The 19,722-nt window shown below is 39.9% G+C and overlaps 1 protein-coding gene across 1 annotated transcript in view; it reads right to left on the minus strand.

Moving 5' to 3' along the window:
* LOC122651875 (protein transport protein SEC24-1) overlaps nt 1-19,722 on the minus strand; it is a 77,614-nt gene that overhangs the window by 43,743 nt on the left and 14,149 nt on the right. The window contains exons 5-9 of the mRNA XM_043845437.1: nt 13,368-13,554; nt 13,057-13,202; nt 12,826-12,980; nt 12,547-12,628; nt 12,302-12,417 (exon numbers count right to left, since the gene is read on the minus strand). Coding sequence (XP_043701372.1) covers nt 12,302-12,417; nt 12,547-12,628; nt 12,826-12,980; nt 13,057-13,202; nt 13,368-13,554 — 686 coding nt within the window. The remainder of the gene's footprint in view (nt 1-12,301; nt 12,418-12,546; nt 12,629-12,825; nt 12,981-13,056; nt 13,203-13,367; nt 13,555-19,722) is intronic.

Here is a 19,722-nt window from a genome sequence, read left to right on the forward strand (position 1 = left end):
ATTTGAAATGAAAACAGATCCAATACTTCAGAGAGGCTACAGCAAGTTCCAGTCAAAAAGCTACAGTAGAGGGTAGACAAAAGTCAGACCCTGGTAGGTGGCATGGCATTATATTTATGAATTATAATATATCCCTTTAAGATATACATATTCCTAATATTCTATATTTGTAATGCAGCGGACTGGTGGGTGCTTTATGGTACAAGTTCACCCAACCTAAGGAAGATAGTATTAAGAATGCTCGCACAAACTTGTTCATATGCGAGCGCAGCTAGAGTATATTCTCATTGATCCACTCGAAGAGGAGATTGGGTCACAAACGACTGGAGCAGCTAGTATATGTGCATTACAATATGAGATTAAGGATGAGACACATACGTAAAGGAATGGACACCAATGATAGAGAACCCATCGAGCTAGCAAACATTTTCCAGGAGGACTTTGATGATGATGAGGATCCCCTATTCCAGTGGATGAGGCATCGTGGTGCACCAAATATGGATCCACCTGAGAGTAGGCCCGACCCCACCATTGCGACCACAGCCGGTACAAATATTTAGTAATATATGTCGGAAGAGGGGCGTGTGTATTCAGAGTCACCGAGACCTTTTGAGGCTGCAGCAGGAAGTGTTGATGATTATGATGATGGTGATAATGATGATGGTAGTGATGGTGATGACCCTTCTGGTGGTGGTGGTGGCATGCGGAGTGGTGGTTATTATGATGATCGTCATGACAAGATGCATGAGCAGTACTAGTATGATCTGGGGACGCAGGTGGGACCTGTGCTTAACACAAGTGAGTCTCAGTTTACGCATGCCACACAGGATCAAGACCATGGTGCCCCCACTACATACAAGAGAAAGAAGGGTGGCAAACAATCACAGGCTCAGGATGATGACATGAGTATGAAGACCATGCTTGCAGGTTTCAGAAGCATGAGTATAGATACTACTAGTGAGCGTCAGTCGTGGCATTCATCTCAACCTAATCATGACTGATTATGGCCAGGAGAGTACCAGATCCGAAAATAGTGGCTATGGTCAGTTTGGACAGTTAGCACTTGAGTTCGACAATCAAAGCACTAGGTCAAGTTTTGTGAACATATTCCCAGTCCCAAACCAGCCACACCCATACATTCCTCAGTATGATAGTAGCAGCGGATCTCAAGCCTCATGGAAACCAACTCATCTACACCCTAAGATAGGGGACTTGGCATATGTTGATGACAACACTTATATGAGTACTGTGGCCAACTATGTGCAACACTACAGCAACATGATGACATGGGAAGAATATGTGGACCAACTCGTTCGGAAGGAGTGAATGCATCACATTTTATGGGATGATAGATTATAGATGTAATATGTTAAACATATTTATGTATTGTACACTTTAACATTTCTAATGCTTATTTAAGTTGATTTACATTAATTAAATGCTTTGATTGCTTTCTATTACTAAATTATGTGTAATAATAGGGTATTGTAGTACATCGTCACCTACCAACCTAGGGTCCAAAGTGAAACTCCGATTTGAACTTTGTTTTTGCAAAATCTAATAGTGTCATTGTGTTTAAATGATCTAAAATAGAGTCAGTACCAAGTTTCAGACCCAAACTAGGTCTAAAACCCACCGAAACCAGCCTTCGAATTGGAAAAAAAAAAATACCCAACTCGGAAACTTGGCATGTTGAAACCTGTACTCGAGACAAGTTCTCGTTCTTTGGTCTCAACTATTCAAACCTGAGGTACATGCGCTGCTTGTAGTCGGTAGGGAAAAATCTCCAGTTCATGGCTTCATTCATCTCAGCCCAAGTAATGACTAACCCAATGCCTCGGGTACGATTCTATTGTTGGTGTTTGATCCACCAGACTCGAGCCATGCCCTTCAGCTTAGCCTCCATCTGAAAAATATTCCAAACTGTGAGTCTAATCAAGATATTGCTCTGGGTTGTCCCCATAAAAATCTAGGATGTCCAACTTTGCACTTTTTTCAGCTCCATAAAGAGTCTCGTCATGTCGACCAATTTCATATGGTGGTGGTAGTAGTAGTGGTGATGCTACATGAGTCGGGCCCTGTGGGACAAAGTTGGAAGAATCCCCAGACTGCATGGGACTCTTTCCTCAATCTAAAGCTACCAGTCAATCAATAGAAGCTTGCATGGATGCCATCATCGTCTGGATGGAGCTGACAACTATGGTGAGGGTATCAACACGTTCAAAGAGGGTGTCAATTTTTGTATTGGTTTCATCCTTGTAGGAGTTGAACTGTTGGAGAACCTCCCTATTGACCATGATAGTTAGGACTTAGGTTATGGATAGAATCTCCAAATCAGTGGAGATCCCAGGGTTCGAAAACCCTATTCAGAATCGCTGTGAGCCTGAACAAATAAGAGAATACTCACATCAAAGAGTCAATGCCAAAACCTGTAAATAAAGTGAAGTATATGATAACAATGGCAGAATTGTAAATAAATTCAAATTTCTAATAGGGTTGCAGTACCATAATATTGGAAGTTCAACTAGAAAACATAGGAGGATTCTAACGCATAGGTAGAGAGAAAACTTGGAAGCTAAGTAAGAAAAAAAAAGGATGAACTAGAAGACGAAGAGAAGGGAGGGGTAAATCGGGAAAAGAGAGAACAAAAGATAAAAGAAAAGACATGGAAAAAAGGGGGAGGGGAAGGAATGAGAAAATGTATCGTCTTCTACCTTGGAGTCGAACCAGTGGGAAAGGATTTCAGTTTGACAGAGAGAGGCCCTCGACTTGAGGTTTCAAGCATGCGGGAGATGGTATCAATTCCAACTAACAAACCAGACAGCAAGTAGTTTGTTTGTGGATAAGAAGGTCGACCATCTTCAATCTTGGTCGCGATAGAAAACAAACTAATGTAAGACTAGAACCAGAATAGGTCTAATCTATGGCAGGATCAAATAGAAAACCCTCCAATAAACAAAATCATATGAGGGAACCAAGAGAACAATGGAAACTCAAATGAAGGAACAATTTCCTTGGTTGAAGTAACAAATAAAAACACACAAACTTGTAACCTGTGGAAGCAGCAATGACTTTGATGTGGTAATATTCAAGAAATCGATGGGACAATCAATTGAAAGAAATCCCAGCAGCTTGTAGCACTCTTGAGATCGATTTGAACAAAATTAGGATTTGGATTCAAGAAACCGATGGAAGGGGATGGGGGAATGGAATGGGCATCTCACCCTAGGCCTCTCACCTATCCTATCTCAGGATTTCAACATTGCATAAGCAACTTTTCTATTCATTCAAATTCGTGTATAATGCTGGCCTCCATTACAAACGTATATAGAAGACTCAAAAATAGACTTAGACACTAAAAAGGAAAGCCATAACCCAATCTTAATTAATAAGGTATCCTAAATTGACTAGGACAGTGAAATAATAAAGAAACCAGACTCAAAAATAGGACTCTAACTAAACTAATGAAGTAAATCCCGATTTCCTACTTTCTACCCATATTTTAGGCTCATTCAATTGGCCAATTACAGAGTAAACACATATAATCAAAGGCCCAATGCATACATAAATCCAAAGCTTATTTTCACTAAAATAAGCCCTCTAGGAGACTTATCTGCATTAATTCTCCCCTACTAGAAAACCCTGCTAGAAAAAAAACAACTCTTCCACGAGTTTGATAGAGATGCTTCATCAAACCAACAAAAGCCCGCCACATCATCAGACCAGGCTGCCTCTTATAGCAGTTGAATCCTACAACTACAATGGCCTGGTTTTGGGGCTTGTTCTTGCGGGCTACACATGGACCAACGATCTACATCAGCTAAGTAAACCTATGGGATCAAAACCCCAACACCTACAATGATGGAAGACTAGAACCAGAATAGATCTAACACAGACAGGATTAGAATCATCAAATAGAAAACCCTCCAATAAACAACAAATCATATGAGGGAACCAAGAGAACAATAGAACTCAAATAAGGGAACAATTTCCTTGGTTGAAGTAACAAATATAAACCCACAAACTTGTAACCTGTTGGAGCAGCAATGCTCTTGATGTGGTAATCTTCAAAAAAAATCGACGTGACAATCAGTTGAAAGAAATCCCAGTGGCTTGTAGCAGCCTTGAGATCGATTTGAATAAAATTAGGGTTTTGATTCAAGAACCGATGGAAGGGGATGGGGGAATAAAATTAGGGTTTGGATTCAAGAACCGATGAAACATGTAGTTTCGATCAAGATATCTCAGTTTCGCAAAAAAAGGAGACGAAACCCAGGTGCAATACAACTTTGTACCTGGTTTTGACTTAATTTCGGACATTTCGCAAGTTTCAACCTGAACTTTGTTGAACCACCTATATAAATTCACTTATCCCCATCGAAACTTGATGAAACCTGACTCGAAATGTTATCGAACCAGGTTTGGCACTTATTTATGCCAAATATCATTTAAGTAAATTATTTTTATATTTACTTAAGATATTATTCATAAATAAGAAAATACCTCCCCTATTTGAATCCAATAAAATAGTTAAAAAATAAAACCATTAAAGGATAAAAAGTCAACCCCCTAGTTCAAGGACAAAACTGAATTTTCGGTTGGAGTGATTTTCAACTTCCAATTGCCAGTGTTTTTCTCAAATCTAAAAATTTCATAAATTTTATTGTGATAAAACATTACTAAAAACCAAAAGAGAGGCAAAATAATCTTTTGTTTTGGTGTCTAAAAATTTATTCCATTCAAGACGATTTTAAACAACATTCGCGCACACCAAATAAGGTTTGACCAGAACATAACTCCTTCAACATAAATCAGATTTATGCAAACTTGGATTTGTTTGGGTACCTAGCATTTGAAAGTTGAAAATTGACCTTAATACCGAAAATTTCAGTTTTTGTTCTTGAACTGAAGGGTTGACTTTTTATCCTAATCCCAGATAGGATCACAACCAGCCATTATTTTCAAACTTAATACAGCAGTAAACCGGAAACTGAGATAGCAAGATATTCCCAAAATAGTAACGTAAGGAGAACACTGGTATAGTCCTAAGTTCACCTCAGATAAAGCCCAATTTCTAATTGTGGGTAGGGTATGGGATAACATTCAACTCTTCAAAAACTCAGCTCCAACTGATGGTTAGATCAGCAGTTATGAGTCTGGATCAAAATTAGAAAACTTTAGATCAGATTTAATAACTTAACAACAGAACTTGAAGCCATGGGATGGACCTCAAACTACTGTCGAAGATAGCTATAAATAGGGTGAATAAACAACAACCATAACCTTATCCCAACTAAATGGGGTCGGCTACATGGATCCAAAAGATGTTATGACAATAATGGAAGTAAGAGAAATAAAAGGAGTTTTTGGAGTCAGAATAAAATAAGTACAGGCAGAAATCGAAGCAGTAGTCAAAGCAGCATCCTGGGAATAATCCCCTACAAGGGGTCGGCATATCCAAGTCTTTGTCCTCCAAACAACTCTATCTGTGGTCATACTAGGATCGAGCCCTACCACCTGCATATCCTTTCTTACCACCTGAATCACATACTAAAATATAAGGTTTGAATAATAGAGGAATAAAGAGATATCACCACTTGGGATTTTTGCCAGAAATTTCCAGAACCAGAGTTGCCACAGGAGATGTTTGAACTTCAATCTTCAAATTGTTGATGAAGGTTGATAGGACTTGTTATGGAACATCAACAGTACCTCAAAAGTCTTGAAAGTTGGTCTTCATTGTCTCTCACAGAAAACAGATCAGAGTATTGAATAGAAATTGAAAATAAAAGAAAAAAGAATAAGGGATAGGAAACGGGGGAAGGGACTCTCACCCACGGCCTCCTCACCGTACCTCTCTCACAGCATCCCAGCATATTTTGCTTAAAACTCAAAATCTTGGGGTGTATGGAGACCCCTTCTCTTATTAATAGAATAAAAAACGATCAATGTCTTGCGTGGGGAGAGAATCCTTTACAAAATAAAATCCAAATAAGAATGAAAACTATTCCTAGATTGCTTTCTAAATCTGATTACATCATATATAACTAAATAAATCCTAAAATAGAAACAAAAACTAATTAAAACCTATCTAATAAGAATAGAAACTAATCTATAGTAGCGATAACAGTTCTCCATGCATGGACTAAAAGCCCATTACAGCTGTCCTCCAAATCTGGTGTGGACCAGAGTCTTGCAACAATCTTGTAACAGCATGGACCATATAATGTAGTCCTAGATAGGTAGGAGACCTACTAGGAGCCAACAACAGGATCAAATAACAAAAGGGGCTGCTGGTTCGAATGGACAGCACTAAGATTTAGGTCAATTCCTATGGTTAGGGTAGGATAATGGGAATATAGTTTATAGGATTAAACTAGGCAGGTTTTGGGGAGTTTAGAAAGCTAGGTTTGGTTAGGTTTGGATGAGAATTCAAAATTCCAGAAATTAGGATTAGGGTTTCGGGTTTTAGAAATAGGAAAACAGTCAAAACTAGGGTTTAGAGGTGGGATTTGGGGCAGGGTTTTGGATCGAGTATAGGGGACAGTGGGAGGGAGGTTCGACCAGAATTTGGGAGTTTTCTGATGGCTGAATTGGGTTTTACAGAATTTAGGGTGTTTTTGGGTTTCACAGAGACAAGGTCAGTTAGGGTTTAGGGTGCTAGGATGGGGCAACAAGCTAGGTCGAGTGTAGGGGTATAAGGAGAGGCTATGATTTGAATTTGAAGTAATTCTATTGGTTAAATATGGTTGGGCAGCAAGATCTAGGGTTCAGTGGAGTTAGGGTTTATGGGATTCAAACCAAAAATAAAGGAGATTGATTGTGAGAAAGGATTAGAGGGTTAGAAGAAGAAATTGGGTCTCAAACTTACTGGAGATTCCACTAGCAGCAGCTTGAACAGATGTCAAGGATAGAACCACCTTCGAATTGAAGAAGATCCTCCCAGCCATCACGGCGTAAGGAGTCAATCGGAGTCCATTCTCTCTTTCCACCTTGAGATCCACAAGAATGCACACACTCACAAGGGAGCAAGGAGTAGCAGCAATGGCAGCCAACAAATTCTTTTTTTAAACTCAAATAAAGAGTGCTAGGGGAACCAGTAGTTATTGCATGATCTTTCTAATGTAGTGCCAGGGGAACTGCCGAACGAGTTACCCCCATTGAGGGATATTTAGCATGTAATCGATTCAGAGGTGATTCTACAGGAGAACAATGACCTTCAAGATACTGTTCGTGAAGAGGTAGAGCTTGTGTCTCAAGTATTAGATGAGAAGGTTGCTAACACTGAAGACTCTTTGGATAGGACATTCACAGTTGGTGCTGATTCAGAGGTAAAGCATATAGAGTTTGTTATGCCACCATGGTTCTTCGAAGAGAAAGCTCCACGCCTGGAAGACTATATTCCTAATGTTTTTGCCCCATCAAAGTTTTGTTTGGGAATGGTCAAATCTGCTACTCATATGTTGTTTCCCCCTTACCACTACAAAATTCGAGGATGAATTTTTTCATGCTGGGGAGAGTTGATGCAGAATTATCACCAAACTGGGCTTCTTTTATTAGGAATAAGTCTAGGATTGGGATATATATATATATATATATATGTTGGGCCTTTGATCCCAAGGGTTTTCTAAGTAATAGGCCACTTTAATAGGCCTGGAATAGGGCTATATAGGTTGCATACGGGATTAGCCCAATACTTAGTCTTATTTTTATGTTTTTAATTGAACCCATTAAAAATTGGTTGCATCCAATTGGTTCAATTGGGTCAATTTAAGTTATTTAGCTTAGTGTCTTTTAATTTAAGTTATTAGGGGTAGATAGGTAAATTTACTGTTTTAAGTTATTAGTTTTAGTTTTAATTCCTTCCCTTCCACGATTTATCAAGGAAGAGGTTAAATTGTACTAGGTTTTGGCTATTAGCCTATTTTATAAATATTCAAATAGGAGGAGGCTCCCCACACATTACTTGAGTTTAAAAAAAGAATTTGTTGGCAGCCATTGCTGCTGCTCCTTGCTCCCTTGTGAGTGTGTGCATCCTTGTGGATCTCAAGGTGGAAAGGGACTGGTACAATCCGATTGACTCCTTACGCCGTGACGGCTGGGAGGATCTTCTTCAATTCGAAGGTGGTTCTATCCTTCACATCTGTTCAAGCTGCTGCCAGTGGAATCTCCAGTAAGTTTGATACCCAATTTCTTCTTCTAAGTTCTAACCCTCTAATCCTTTCCCCCAATCAATCCCCTTTATTTTTTGTTTGAATCCCATAAACCCTAACTCCACTAAACCCTAGATCTTACTGCCCAGCAATATTTAACCATTAAAATTACTTCAAATTCAAACCACAGCCTCTCCTTAATACCCCTTACACTCGACCTAGCCTGCTGCCCCATGCTAGCACCCCAAACCCTAACTGACATTGTCTCTTTGAAACCCAAAAACACCCTAAATTCTGTAAAACCCAATTCAGCCATCAGAAAACTCCCAAATTCTGGTCGAACCTCCCTCCCACTGTCCCCTATACTCGATCCAAAACCCTGCCCCAAATCCCACCTCTAAATCCTAGTGTTGTCCATTAGATCCAGCAGCCCCTTTTGTTATTTGATCCTGTTGTTGGCTCCTAATAGTCTCCAACCTATCTAGGACTACATTACCATATGCAGGTCCATCTTCTTGGTAGATCTTTCTTCTAACGCAATCTGTCATGGGGCTCACAAAATCTGTCAGAAATCTTCCAAAAATACAGATTTGATGGGGGTGGATGAACCTGGACAGATTCTTGCTGATTCCTCTTGACCACCATCGATCTACATCAATCTCAGTTTCGAGGCTGACCCAAACTGGCCTCTAACCGAAATTTCAAACCTTGCTCTAAAAGTGCAGCCCTTGTTCATGGATAGACCAAGAGATATGTGACGAAATCAAAGTTAATAAGGTTCAAAATTAGCAACTCAGTACCTTAGGAGAATCTAACCAATGCATGACCAAGAGATTACAGTTGAAGGAAGCCTAGGACTGGGGAAGTAAAATACCAAAAGTTGGTTTCAGGTTGCTAGTTGGATTTAAGGGAAAACCACCATAGAAGTTGCTGCCAGAAAAAATACCAGAACAGAAAGGTGCGGCAGGGTAGGATGTTGTCTTCCAATCTTCAGTACAACAAAAACTAAGCCTTATCCCATCTAAATGGGGTCGGCTACATGGATCCTTGCAAATCAAAGTAAGAGAAAAGAAGAAATGAAGACACAAGAGATGAGAAGTGCGAAAAGAGAAATGAAAGTAAGAGGAAATAGGCCCAGCCCAGGAAGTCAAGGAACTCTCAGTTATATCGAGTCGGCAACATGGATCTTTGCCCTCCAAAAGGCTCTATCCGAGGTCAAACTTGGTACAAAACCCAGACTACGCATGTCATTCCTCACAACCTCTCCTATGGTCATTTTTTGCCTGCCCCTAGCTCTTTTAGCTCCTTCAATCAAAATCAGATCACTCCTCCATACTGGAGCATTCTCAGACGACATTCATGCAGCTTGTCATTGACTGGGGGAACTCCCAAATCAACTCTAATACGATCATTCCTTACTTTATCAATCATAGTCTTTCTGCACATCCATCTTAACATCCTCATCTCTGCTACACATTGCTTCTCTGTATGATACTTAACTGTCCAACATTCTGCCCCATACATCATAGCCGGTCGGACAACAGTCCTATACAACTTTCTTTTAAGCTTTAAAGGAATCGTTGGTCACACAGTACTCCAGTCGCACCTCTCCACTTCATCCATCCCACTTTAATTCTCTGTAAAACATCATCATCTACGTCACCTTCTTTATTTATGGTTTGACCCCAAATATTTAAAATAGTCACTTTGCGGTACCTCTCTCCCTTAAATTTTCACCATATCATTATCCATCATAGAGTGACTAAAATTACACATCATATACTCCGTCTTTGATCTACTAATCTTAAAGCCTCTTGTTTCAAGGGTTGATCTCCACATCTCCAACTAAGCCAACTAAGCATTGATCCATGTCTTCCAATCTTCAGTACACCACAAAATATTTAAGGAGCATTCAGCAGCAAGTAATCACCTCCCAGTAGCCTCAGTACCACACAGTAGCACTCAGTTGCAGAGAATACTAAAATAAAAACTAGAGGATATGACCAAGGCCTCCCCCCACCTATGGCCTTGGTCAGTCTCTCACTAACCTAACGTATCTCACCTCACTCACTGTTTCACACAGCAATATGGCATAAAAACCAAGTTCTATTCATCATCAAAATCTTGGGGGGGGACTGATGTGGATTCTGGCCAGAGTAAGAGACAAAGGACCAGGCCCCTCTTTGGGCCAATGGACCAGCTCGAGCCAGCCTAGTAAAACCAACTCGAACCAGCAAATAAGGGGGCCTGAGATGCCCCGCGATTGTGTTCAAAATCCCCCTTCACTAGTCAAAGATGCTCCACAGCTTGAGAGAAGATGCTCCACGATGATAGGATTCCCCTTTGACCAGTCAATTGGATTTGGTGCACTTTAGTAGTTTCTATATTTAATAATTTCTAATTTGTGGCTGAATTATAAAGCCAAGTAGATTTAGTTACATTCTCTTAGGATTTAGAAGTTTCTATTTTATTGAGTTTCTATTTTAGGATTAGCTTTTATTTTGGAAGTTTATTGTAAGCTTGCCTATTAAAAAGGCCTCAGATCTTAATTGAAAATACAGAATTTAGAGAAAAGAATATTTTGGCCATTTAGCCATCGAGTATGGGAGCTTCTCCTTCGCTGCAACAGCTGAGATAGCTGTGGGCGAGAGACCCAGGGTGAGAGGCCCATTCCCCTACCCCCTTCTTCTATCTTCTCTTCTTTCCCTACCCTGCTCAATACCCATTGCTGCTTCTGTGTGTCTGCAACCATTAATTAAGAACTCGACCTGAAGATCAGAACTCACTTCCAATAAATTCCAAGACTGCTACTGCTGCAAGCCAATCAATTGAAGATTCCTGTTGCTCCTGCAAGCTATTTTGTTCGAGTGTATTTGCTGCTGATCCAAGTGCCAGCTGCTGTTGCTGATGATCCCTATACAAGGCTGAAGACTTATTTATTCACTGAGATTGTTGCTGCTGCTGTTGTTTCTCCCAATCAAGTGCAGGCTGTTGTACCCCTGTGCTTGGAAATCTGCTGCAACTTCTGAGTGTGACTTCTCCATACCCCTCCACCAAACCCTGCTGGGTTTTTGAACACCATACCATCCCTCTATCCACTCCACTCGAGCCCACTTTTCACTCCATTCCACTGGCTGGATCTGGCCTTCACCTTAACCTTCTATTTGGGTGTAATCTCTAGATCTCTCAATCACACCATCAGAATTGGCTGGGATTTTCTGCAGAGCTTCTCCCCTATACAAGCACCACTTGACCTGACTTTGGCTCTCTTCTATTGTCTGATTTGGCTTCTACAGATAAGTTCCTTTCACTTTCTAATTTGGTGTCCTGATGGTAACTTGTGATCTAGCCACCCTATTTCAATCCTGTTTGGAGAGCTTGCTGGTTATCCTAAGACTCACACTTGACTCTGATATTAGCCCCATTGAGTGGCTGGATTTGGATATTTAACCTAGGCCTTATTTCTGAATTTCGGCCTTTGTGTCACCCTGCTGTTGAGGGTTGTTTTAAGTTGACTGCTGAGTATTCCTGGGTTATTTGGGACTAAATCTAACCTAGTTAGTTCTACATTAGGGACTCTAAGGTGCCCTACATAAACAATAGCTGTTGTCAACACTAAAAAGGAACAAGAATAAAAAAAAAAGTCCTTCACAAAGAAAGAATAGGACTTGTACACCAAGTTACTTTGAATCTAATCTTTTAAACCAAAATAGAAACTTCCTACTAGCCTAAGATTACAATGACAAAGAAATAACTTAACATATATCCCCACAATTCTGGTTTTTGGTGAAACAGAAAACACCCAGCCCAATAGCTGGCTAGGCCTATAGGCCCATTAAGTAACTTAAGTGACTTAAAGTGAACCATGGCCCATTTAAGAGGTGAGGCTTTGGTTCTTTGGGTTCCAATGGCTGTACTGCTTGCCTAGGAACCTATCTAAATTAGACATCCTTCAACAACAATGGTACATTGGAAATGGAGCACCTCTCAGTCTCTTGAGAATCAAAGCAATCTATGAACTCTTCCCAAGTTCAACATTCTTTGACAGTTTGAATGAAATAAATCATGTATAAGTTATGCAGAATGAGATGACGATGACAGAAATTATTTGAAAATTATAATTATGCTCATTTCAAATATAAATATACCTTGAAAATCCAACAGCACTGGTGAAGTCAAAGTCGTAAGCATAAGTAGCATAAGAGTCGCAACAAATAATATGTTGAACATTTTCATACTGGGGATCTGGGAAGAAATGACCATACTGCAAAAGATTGAAAAAAGATTACAAAAGAAGAGAAAAAGAAAGAGTTAATAAACCAAAGAAATTATATACTGGTGAAAAGTGCTTCCATATAAAACAGACACTGAAGTTATTTAGGTTGACACATACAGAACGACCAGGTTTGAATTCAGTAGATGTCCTCAATCGCAGTACACAGCCAAATGCATATGGACGACTCAACATTCGATACCTGCAACAGAATGTTATGTATACTGGTACAATTAGTTCATAATTAAACTGCAACTAACCAAAACATTAATTCAGGGAGCAGTTAAATTTTGCAAGCAAATTATCAGTGAGACATTCAAGACTTGGCTACAAATTATTTAGCCTATAGATTTCGTATGAGGGCAGTTAACGACTAAAAGAAATATACTATGAACTTACATGTCTTGAGGAAGTGTCGAGTCATCAGTGTTGGAATACAAAAACAGAGACCCTCCACTCTCAATACTAAGAAACTTCAGTGATGCCAAATCAGTGTATTCGTTTGTAATGGCGAATATATCCACACAAACACCTGCTTGAACAGCGACAGCAGCCTGTGAAATTTTTTTAATATTCAGATTTCCATAAGTACCTCCTACTCAAATTAGCCTTTCCTCAAACCAACATTACCAGATCTTTGTAGAAAGGTGTCTGTGGAGGAAGTAAAGCACGGTCAGCATCCTCCCTTTTGCTAGCATACTGCTCACCATAACGTCTCGTATCTAATTGCCCAGCTCCATAATCAGGAGGACCAGATAAAAAGGCAAAGATCCTAGCTACATTATTTTAAGAAGAACAAACATTAATTAGTTTACAGATCATGACTTGTAACAGGCACAATTTGAAGAAACAAAGCAAAAAATTATCCAATTACAAACAAGTCTGTCGTAATTAAAACCCGAGCAAATGTGCAATCCAAAATCCATTGGACTTAATCACACCTAGTGCAAATGTATTTCCATATTCTGAGCCCAGGTAATTGATGATGGATTCCATTGCTACTCCAAAACCTCGCCCACCGAGAAACACACCATCTAGTCCTTGCCCTGCAGCAGTGGTTCTTTCCCAGGAAGTTGTTGGCTTTAGTGTTTCAAGAGCTGCAGCGATGCGGTCCTTACAAGTTTCTACCTGTTCCAGAATCGTAAAACCTTAGAAAAAATGGTCCTAGACGGACCACTACAACTGGTAGTCAAAGGAATTGTAACAGTCAAGACCACAAACAATTACATGTAAACTCAAATGTCAACCGTTAGAAGTATCGAGTGGGACCCATTTATGGGTCTCGGGATTAGCGCCTGGTGCTAATACCGAGATCCTTTATGGATCCAGACTTTGTGTGTTTTATTTTTTTGATCTTTTCCATATTTGCCCCTATCCCTATTTATATTGCATCTCCTTCATTATTGAGTGAATACAAGTTACAGCTGCAGTTCTATTCCTTTCTTCTCTTCTTCTCTGGTTTCATAGATTACATGGTATCAAAGCAGAGTTACTAGGCCTGGTACACAGCCGTGCGCAATCCCCTTTTCCCTTCTTTTTTCTTTTCTGCGATTTCTGGTTGATCTAAACAGAGGCTTGCGATCTTGAGAAAAGGGGAGGTTCCACCCCTCCTTTTTGTTGATTCGTTGGTTGTGGATTCAATTGCTGCAATTATGGATTAAATCTGCTACTTCTACAACCACAAAAACAAGAGCAAATTTCTAAATTTTTTTTTTTTTTTTTTTTGGGTGATGTTGTGAGAGGTTTGATGGCAGCAAGGGACTGATTTGCTGTTTGTTCGATTTATGGTAATTCGATTGGAGTTGGTGGTCGCATATCTTTGAGGTTAGTAGCAGCCAGTTACTATTTTGGTGCTTATCGATTTATTTTGGTGCTTCTCGATTTTTTGCTGGGTTCTGAAATTGGTTCTCTCTTCAAAGAACCAGCATGGGTTATGATAATAAAAAGAATGTGGTTACGGAAGTGGTTTCCTCATCCTCCATTGAATCACGGAGAAAAAACTTGAAGGTGTCACAAATTTCCAGCAATGGAGGAAAATTGTGAACCTTGTCTTGACAGGTCATGATCAACAGGCACATCTAACAGGCACCAAACCTGTTGATGATACGACTTGGGATACTATCGATGCTACTATTCTTGGTCAGATGTTGAACTCGATGGAGAACCATATAGTGAATTTGGTTACTCACATCGATACGGTTAAGGAATTATGGGAGCATCTTGGAGTTTTATATTTTGGTCAGAATAATTTGTCTCGAATTTATGAGTTATCTCAGGACTTCTATCAAACAGAGAGAAAGGGGCGGTCTATCACTCAGTTTGTTGATTTCAAGAGAATGTATAAGGAGCTAAATTCCCTCCTTCCTATCTCTTCTGATCTGAAGCAGATGCAGAACTAAAGGGAGCAATTGGTGCTTATAGGTTTTTTGGGCGGCCTTGGACAGGAGTATGAATTGGTTAGATCACAAATTCTTGGTGGTGAGACTCTTGCATCACTCACACATACATTTTCTCAAGTGCTTTGTGTATCTCATGAGAGTTCTCGTGATGCTACTCCTATAGTTGAGAGTTCAGCCCTGGAATCACAAACAGGGGCTGGTGGAATTGGACGACGAGAAGGTGGAAGTCGTAGGGGAGACCATAGCAGTGGAGGTGGCCATGGCACAGGAAGGGGTCAAATCAGCAAGGTTTTGGCTAATCTGGTACTTCTTTTGATGAATTGGGTACTGTCCGGACTTGTCACCATTGTGGCCAACCTGGACATATTTTAGAGGTTTTGTTGGAAGCTCCTTGGGAAACCAGCAAAACAGCAGCAGTTTGCTAATTCAGCCACAACTATGGATTCGGCCCCTCAGTCTCAACCATCTGAGGGTAAGGTAGTCATCATGTCAGAGACTCAGAGAAGGAGTTTGCCCGGTACAATCAGTTCCAGATCTCACAGCCCACTTCTTCCACTGCTACTTTAGTTAAGACAGGTAATGCCACTGCATGTCTCTCCGCTACATCTTGTCCCTGGATTATTGATTCAGGGGCATCAGATCACATGTCAGGAATGTCAGGTATCTTTTCTTCTTTGTCCCTATCATCTTCCAGTGTTACTTTAACCAATGGGTCTTTAACAAAGGTTAAAGGCACTAGTACTATTTATCCCAGTTCGTCTAATCCTTGCCTTCTGTTCTCTACCTTTCCAATTTTCTGTTTAATCTCATGTCTGTTAGTAAGTTAAACCAAAGCTTTAAACTGTTCAATGACCTTTTCAGGATCTTGCTATGAAGAAGACGATTGGTAGAGGACGGGAGTCAAGGGGGCTGTATTTACTTGAAGGTTCGGTTTTGTTGCTTGCTCCAGTGTTGCTTCTCACCACCAAATTCACTGTCATCTTGGTCATCGTTGGAGAGTCTTAAAAAATTAGATCCTAGTTTTGCTTCTATTTCTAGTCTTGAATGTGAGTTATGTCAGTGTGGGAAACTTCATCGTGTGAGTTATCCCCATAGAGTCCATAAGCGTTAAGCTTTTCCTTTTTCTTTAGTCCATTCTGATGTACGGGGTCCGTGTCCTATTATTTCCAACTTGGGATTCACATATTTTGTTACTTTTGTTGATGACCATTCGAGAATTACTTGGTTATATTTAATGAAAAAACGTTCTTAGTTGTTTTCTATTTTTTTTGCCTTTGTTTCTGAAGTTCGCACTCAATTTGGTGTTTGTGTGAAAATTTTGCGTAGTGACAATGCCAAAGAGTATTTTTCTGCACCCTTTTCTTCATTTATGGTTCAGCTTGGTATGGTTCATCAATCTTCCTGTTCTGACACACCTCAACAAAATGGTGTGACACAAAGGAAGAACCGGCATTTACTTGAAACTACTCGTTCTATGTTATTTGAGATGCAAGTTCCAAAAATATTTAGGGCTGATGCTATGATGACAGCCAATTATCTTATTAATCGTATTCCTTCCTCAATTTTTGGGTATGTTTGCTTCACTCGGGACCATCAGCCTGGTTTATTGAAGATAGATCCTAGAGCCCTTAAATGTATTTTCCTTGGTTATTCCTGTACCCAGAAAGGTTATCAATGTTATTCACCTGTTTTGTGTAAGTACTCGTAGTTGTATTCAGCATTCTATTTCCAACTTTGTTTCTTACTCTGGTTTGTCTTCTCCTTTCCGTTCCTTTTTGTCTACTGTTGAGGCCCATCCCCTTCCCAAGTCTATGACAGAGGCATTATCTAGTCCTGGCTGGAGAACAACTATGGAGGAAGAATTATCGGCTTTAGAAGTAAATCAAACTTGGGAACTTGTTTCGTTGCCCCCGGATAAGAAGGCTATTGGCTGTAGGTGGATGTATGTTGTGAAGGGTAATCCTGATGGTTCTCTTGCTCGTTTAAAAGCAAGACTCATGGCGAAAGGTTATGATCAGGTGTATGGTGTCGATTATTTAGAAACTTTCTCCCTTATTGCCAAGCTTACTTCTGTTCAAATTTTGATATCTCTTATTGCATCCAATTACTGGCCTTTGCTTCAGCTAGATGTCAAGAATGCGTTTTTGCATAGTACTTTGCAAGAAGAGGTATATATGGAGCAACCTCCAGGGTTTGTTACTCTAGGGGAGTCTGGTATGGATTGTAGATTAAAAAAAAACTTTGTATGAGCTGAAACAATCTCCTTGTGCGTGGTTCGGTCGCTTTACTAAGGTTGTTCTTGAGTTTGGTATATCTAAGTGTGGTGGTGACCATACCTTCTTCTATAGACACTCAAGTGTAGGGAAAATTTTTTATGATAGTATATGTGGATAACATTATTATTATTGGTGATGATTCAGCAGGTATCGTAGATTTAAAATCATATCTTCAACAGAAATTTCAAACTAAGGATTTAGGGAGTTGAAGTACTTTTGGGAATTGAAGTGGCTCAATCTAAAAAGGGAATTTTTCTGTCACAACGAAAGTATGTTTTGAATTTACTTACCGAGATAGGCATGCTTGGGTCCAAGCCTATTGGCTCTCCTAGGGATTACAATGTGAAACTTACCACCGGAGGGGGAGATGTTCTTGATCATCCTGAGAGGTATAAAAGACTAGTGGGTAAGTTAAAGAGCAAATTACATGCACCCCCTAGTGTTTGAAACAATAACAAAACACCCCCCGTAGTTTCACCATTTACGTGCACCCCCTGGATGATTGTGAGGCTTACAAATAAGCCCTTACCGTTAAGTTTAAACCATTAGGTGTACTTAAACATTTGAAAATGGCTATATTACCCTTAAATTTTTTACATGGACCACTTTACCCTTATTAGACATAACCATAGCCCAAACACATCTCCCCAAAACCAACGTTCCATTGTCATTTTCCTGTACCTCTCCCTTTCTTCTCCGGCAAAGGTCAGTTTAACTCATTATTTACTGTAACTGGAAGGGAAAGAACCAAAATTACTACCACATTGACGCAAATGCCGGAGGCAATGGAGGAATCAATCATAACCGGAGAATCAGTACTAGGAGAAAAGCCAAGCTTGAAAGCTACTGTTGACGACTCCTACAGAGATTGTGAGGTTGAGTACGACGAGTTAACGGCAATGGTCACAGGAAAAGGTTTTAATAGCTGATCTGGAAGAGGGAGTGTGGAAGTAGTAGTAGAGGTGGTGGGAATCGTATGGCGCTGCTACTGTTGTTGATGATGAGTTGGGGGTGGTAGCAGAGGTAGTGAGAATTGTCTGTCTGGCTTTTTCTCCCTTAAAATCTAGAAGGAACCAACCCAACCCAACCTCTCTCTCTCTCTCTCTCTCTATCTCTCTCACTTTTTCTACCTTAAAATCTAGAAGGAACCCAACACAACCATTCTTTTATATTGTGCCGATCAAAAGCAAGTCTCCAAAATTTGGGAGCTTCAATATCCGTTACTCAGTAAACTCTCATCTCCCTTTCTTCCCTGGTAAGAGATTGAGAGCCTTTACATCTCCGTTTATCCGAGCTCTCTCTCACTGCAATTGTGCTTTTGTTGTTTTCTTTTCTAGATCTATTAGGGCTAGGTCAATCCATTTTGATTCTCAGATCACAGATCTTGAGATTGGCTTTGAAATTTCGATTTTCTATTCTTTAGAGTTGTTATCTTTGACTGGTTATGTTTATAGGGTTATGATCGTTCTGATGGAAGGGAGACGGATTTCTCTTCATTTTTTTTTGCTCTTGGTCGTTACTGTTGCTTCGTAGCTTCACAAGTCGAGATCCGTTAACTACACTTCACTTGGGTTCTGCAACCTTCACCGGAACTGTTATTTTCTTCCATCCAAATCTTTCCAGCATTAACAACCTCACTGCTATCATATCTCAGTACAAGTCTAGGCATTAATAACATACCAAAGATAAGCCTAAAGTCCCCACTTTTTTAAGTGGAAGAGAACCGAATCCACAGCTTTCAGTTTCACAAATGTCAATTTCTTGCGACAATTGTTGATCAATGTTTGGCTTTCAAAGAATCAACATGTTCATTCTTCGCCCATTCTATAAACAACCTCCCAGAATTGGATGTTAACTGGCTAATTGGTACCTTTTATGGGAACTGTCAGGCTCTTGCTAATATTCGTGTTAGATCGATTCCAGGCGATTTGATTAAAGTAGCCAACTTTGGAATTACAAACTCTGAATCAATAGCAAAACCCTAAATTGATTTAGGGATTTCTCGTTTGGAGGAGAAGAAAGTACATAAGGGTAAAATGATACTCAAAATAAGTCACTAAAGTAAAAGGGTAAAACTATCTTTTTACTTTCAAAACTAACAGCTCATTAACACCGTGAGCCATCAGGGAGTTATACGTAAATGGTGAAACTACGGGGGGTGTTTTGTTATTGTTTCAAACACCAAGGGGCGCATGTAATTTGCTCTAAGTTAAACTATTCAACAGTTACCCGACCAGATATTGCTTTTCCTGTTAGTATGGTAAGCTAGTTTCTTTCTTCTCCTCAGACTTCTCATTAGGATGCTATTATCCGTGTTTTACGATATCTCAAGACGGCTCTGGGTAGAGGAATAGTGTATCAAGATCATGGTCATAATAGAGTTGAGTGGTTTTCAGATGCTGACTGGGCAGGATCTCTAGTTGATAGGAGGTCGACTACAGGATATTGTACATTTGTTGGAGGAAATCTTGTTTCTTGGAAAAGCAAGAAACAAAGTGTTGTAGCCCGTTCCAGTGCTGAATCAGAATATAGAGCAATGGCACATTTAACTTGTGATTTGATGTGGATACAGCAGTTGTTATCTGAGTTGGGTTTTAAAATCTTGGTTCCCATGCAGCTGT

This window comes from Telopea speciosissima, chromosome 2 (genome assembly GCF_018873765.1).
Source record: "Telopea speciosissima isolate NSW1024214 ecotype Mountain lineage chromosome 2, Tspe_v1, whole genome shotgun sequence".
In the NCBI taxonomy this organism is placed as follows: Eukaryota; Viridiplantae; Streptophyta; class Magnoliopsida; order Proteales; family Proteaceae; genus Telopea; species Telopea speciosissima.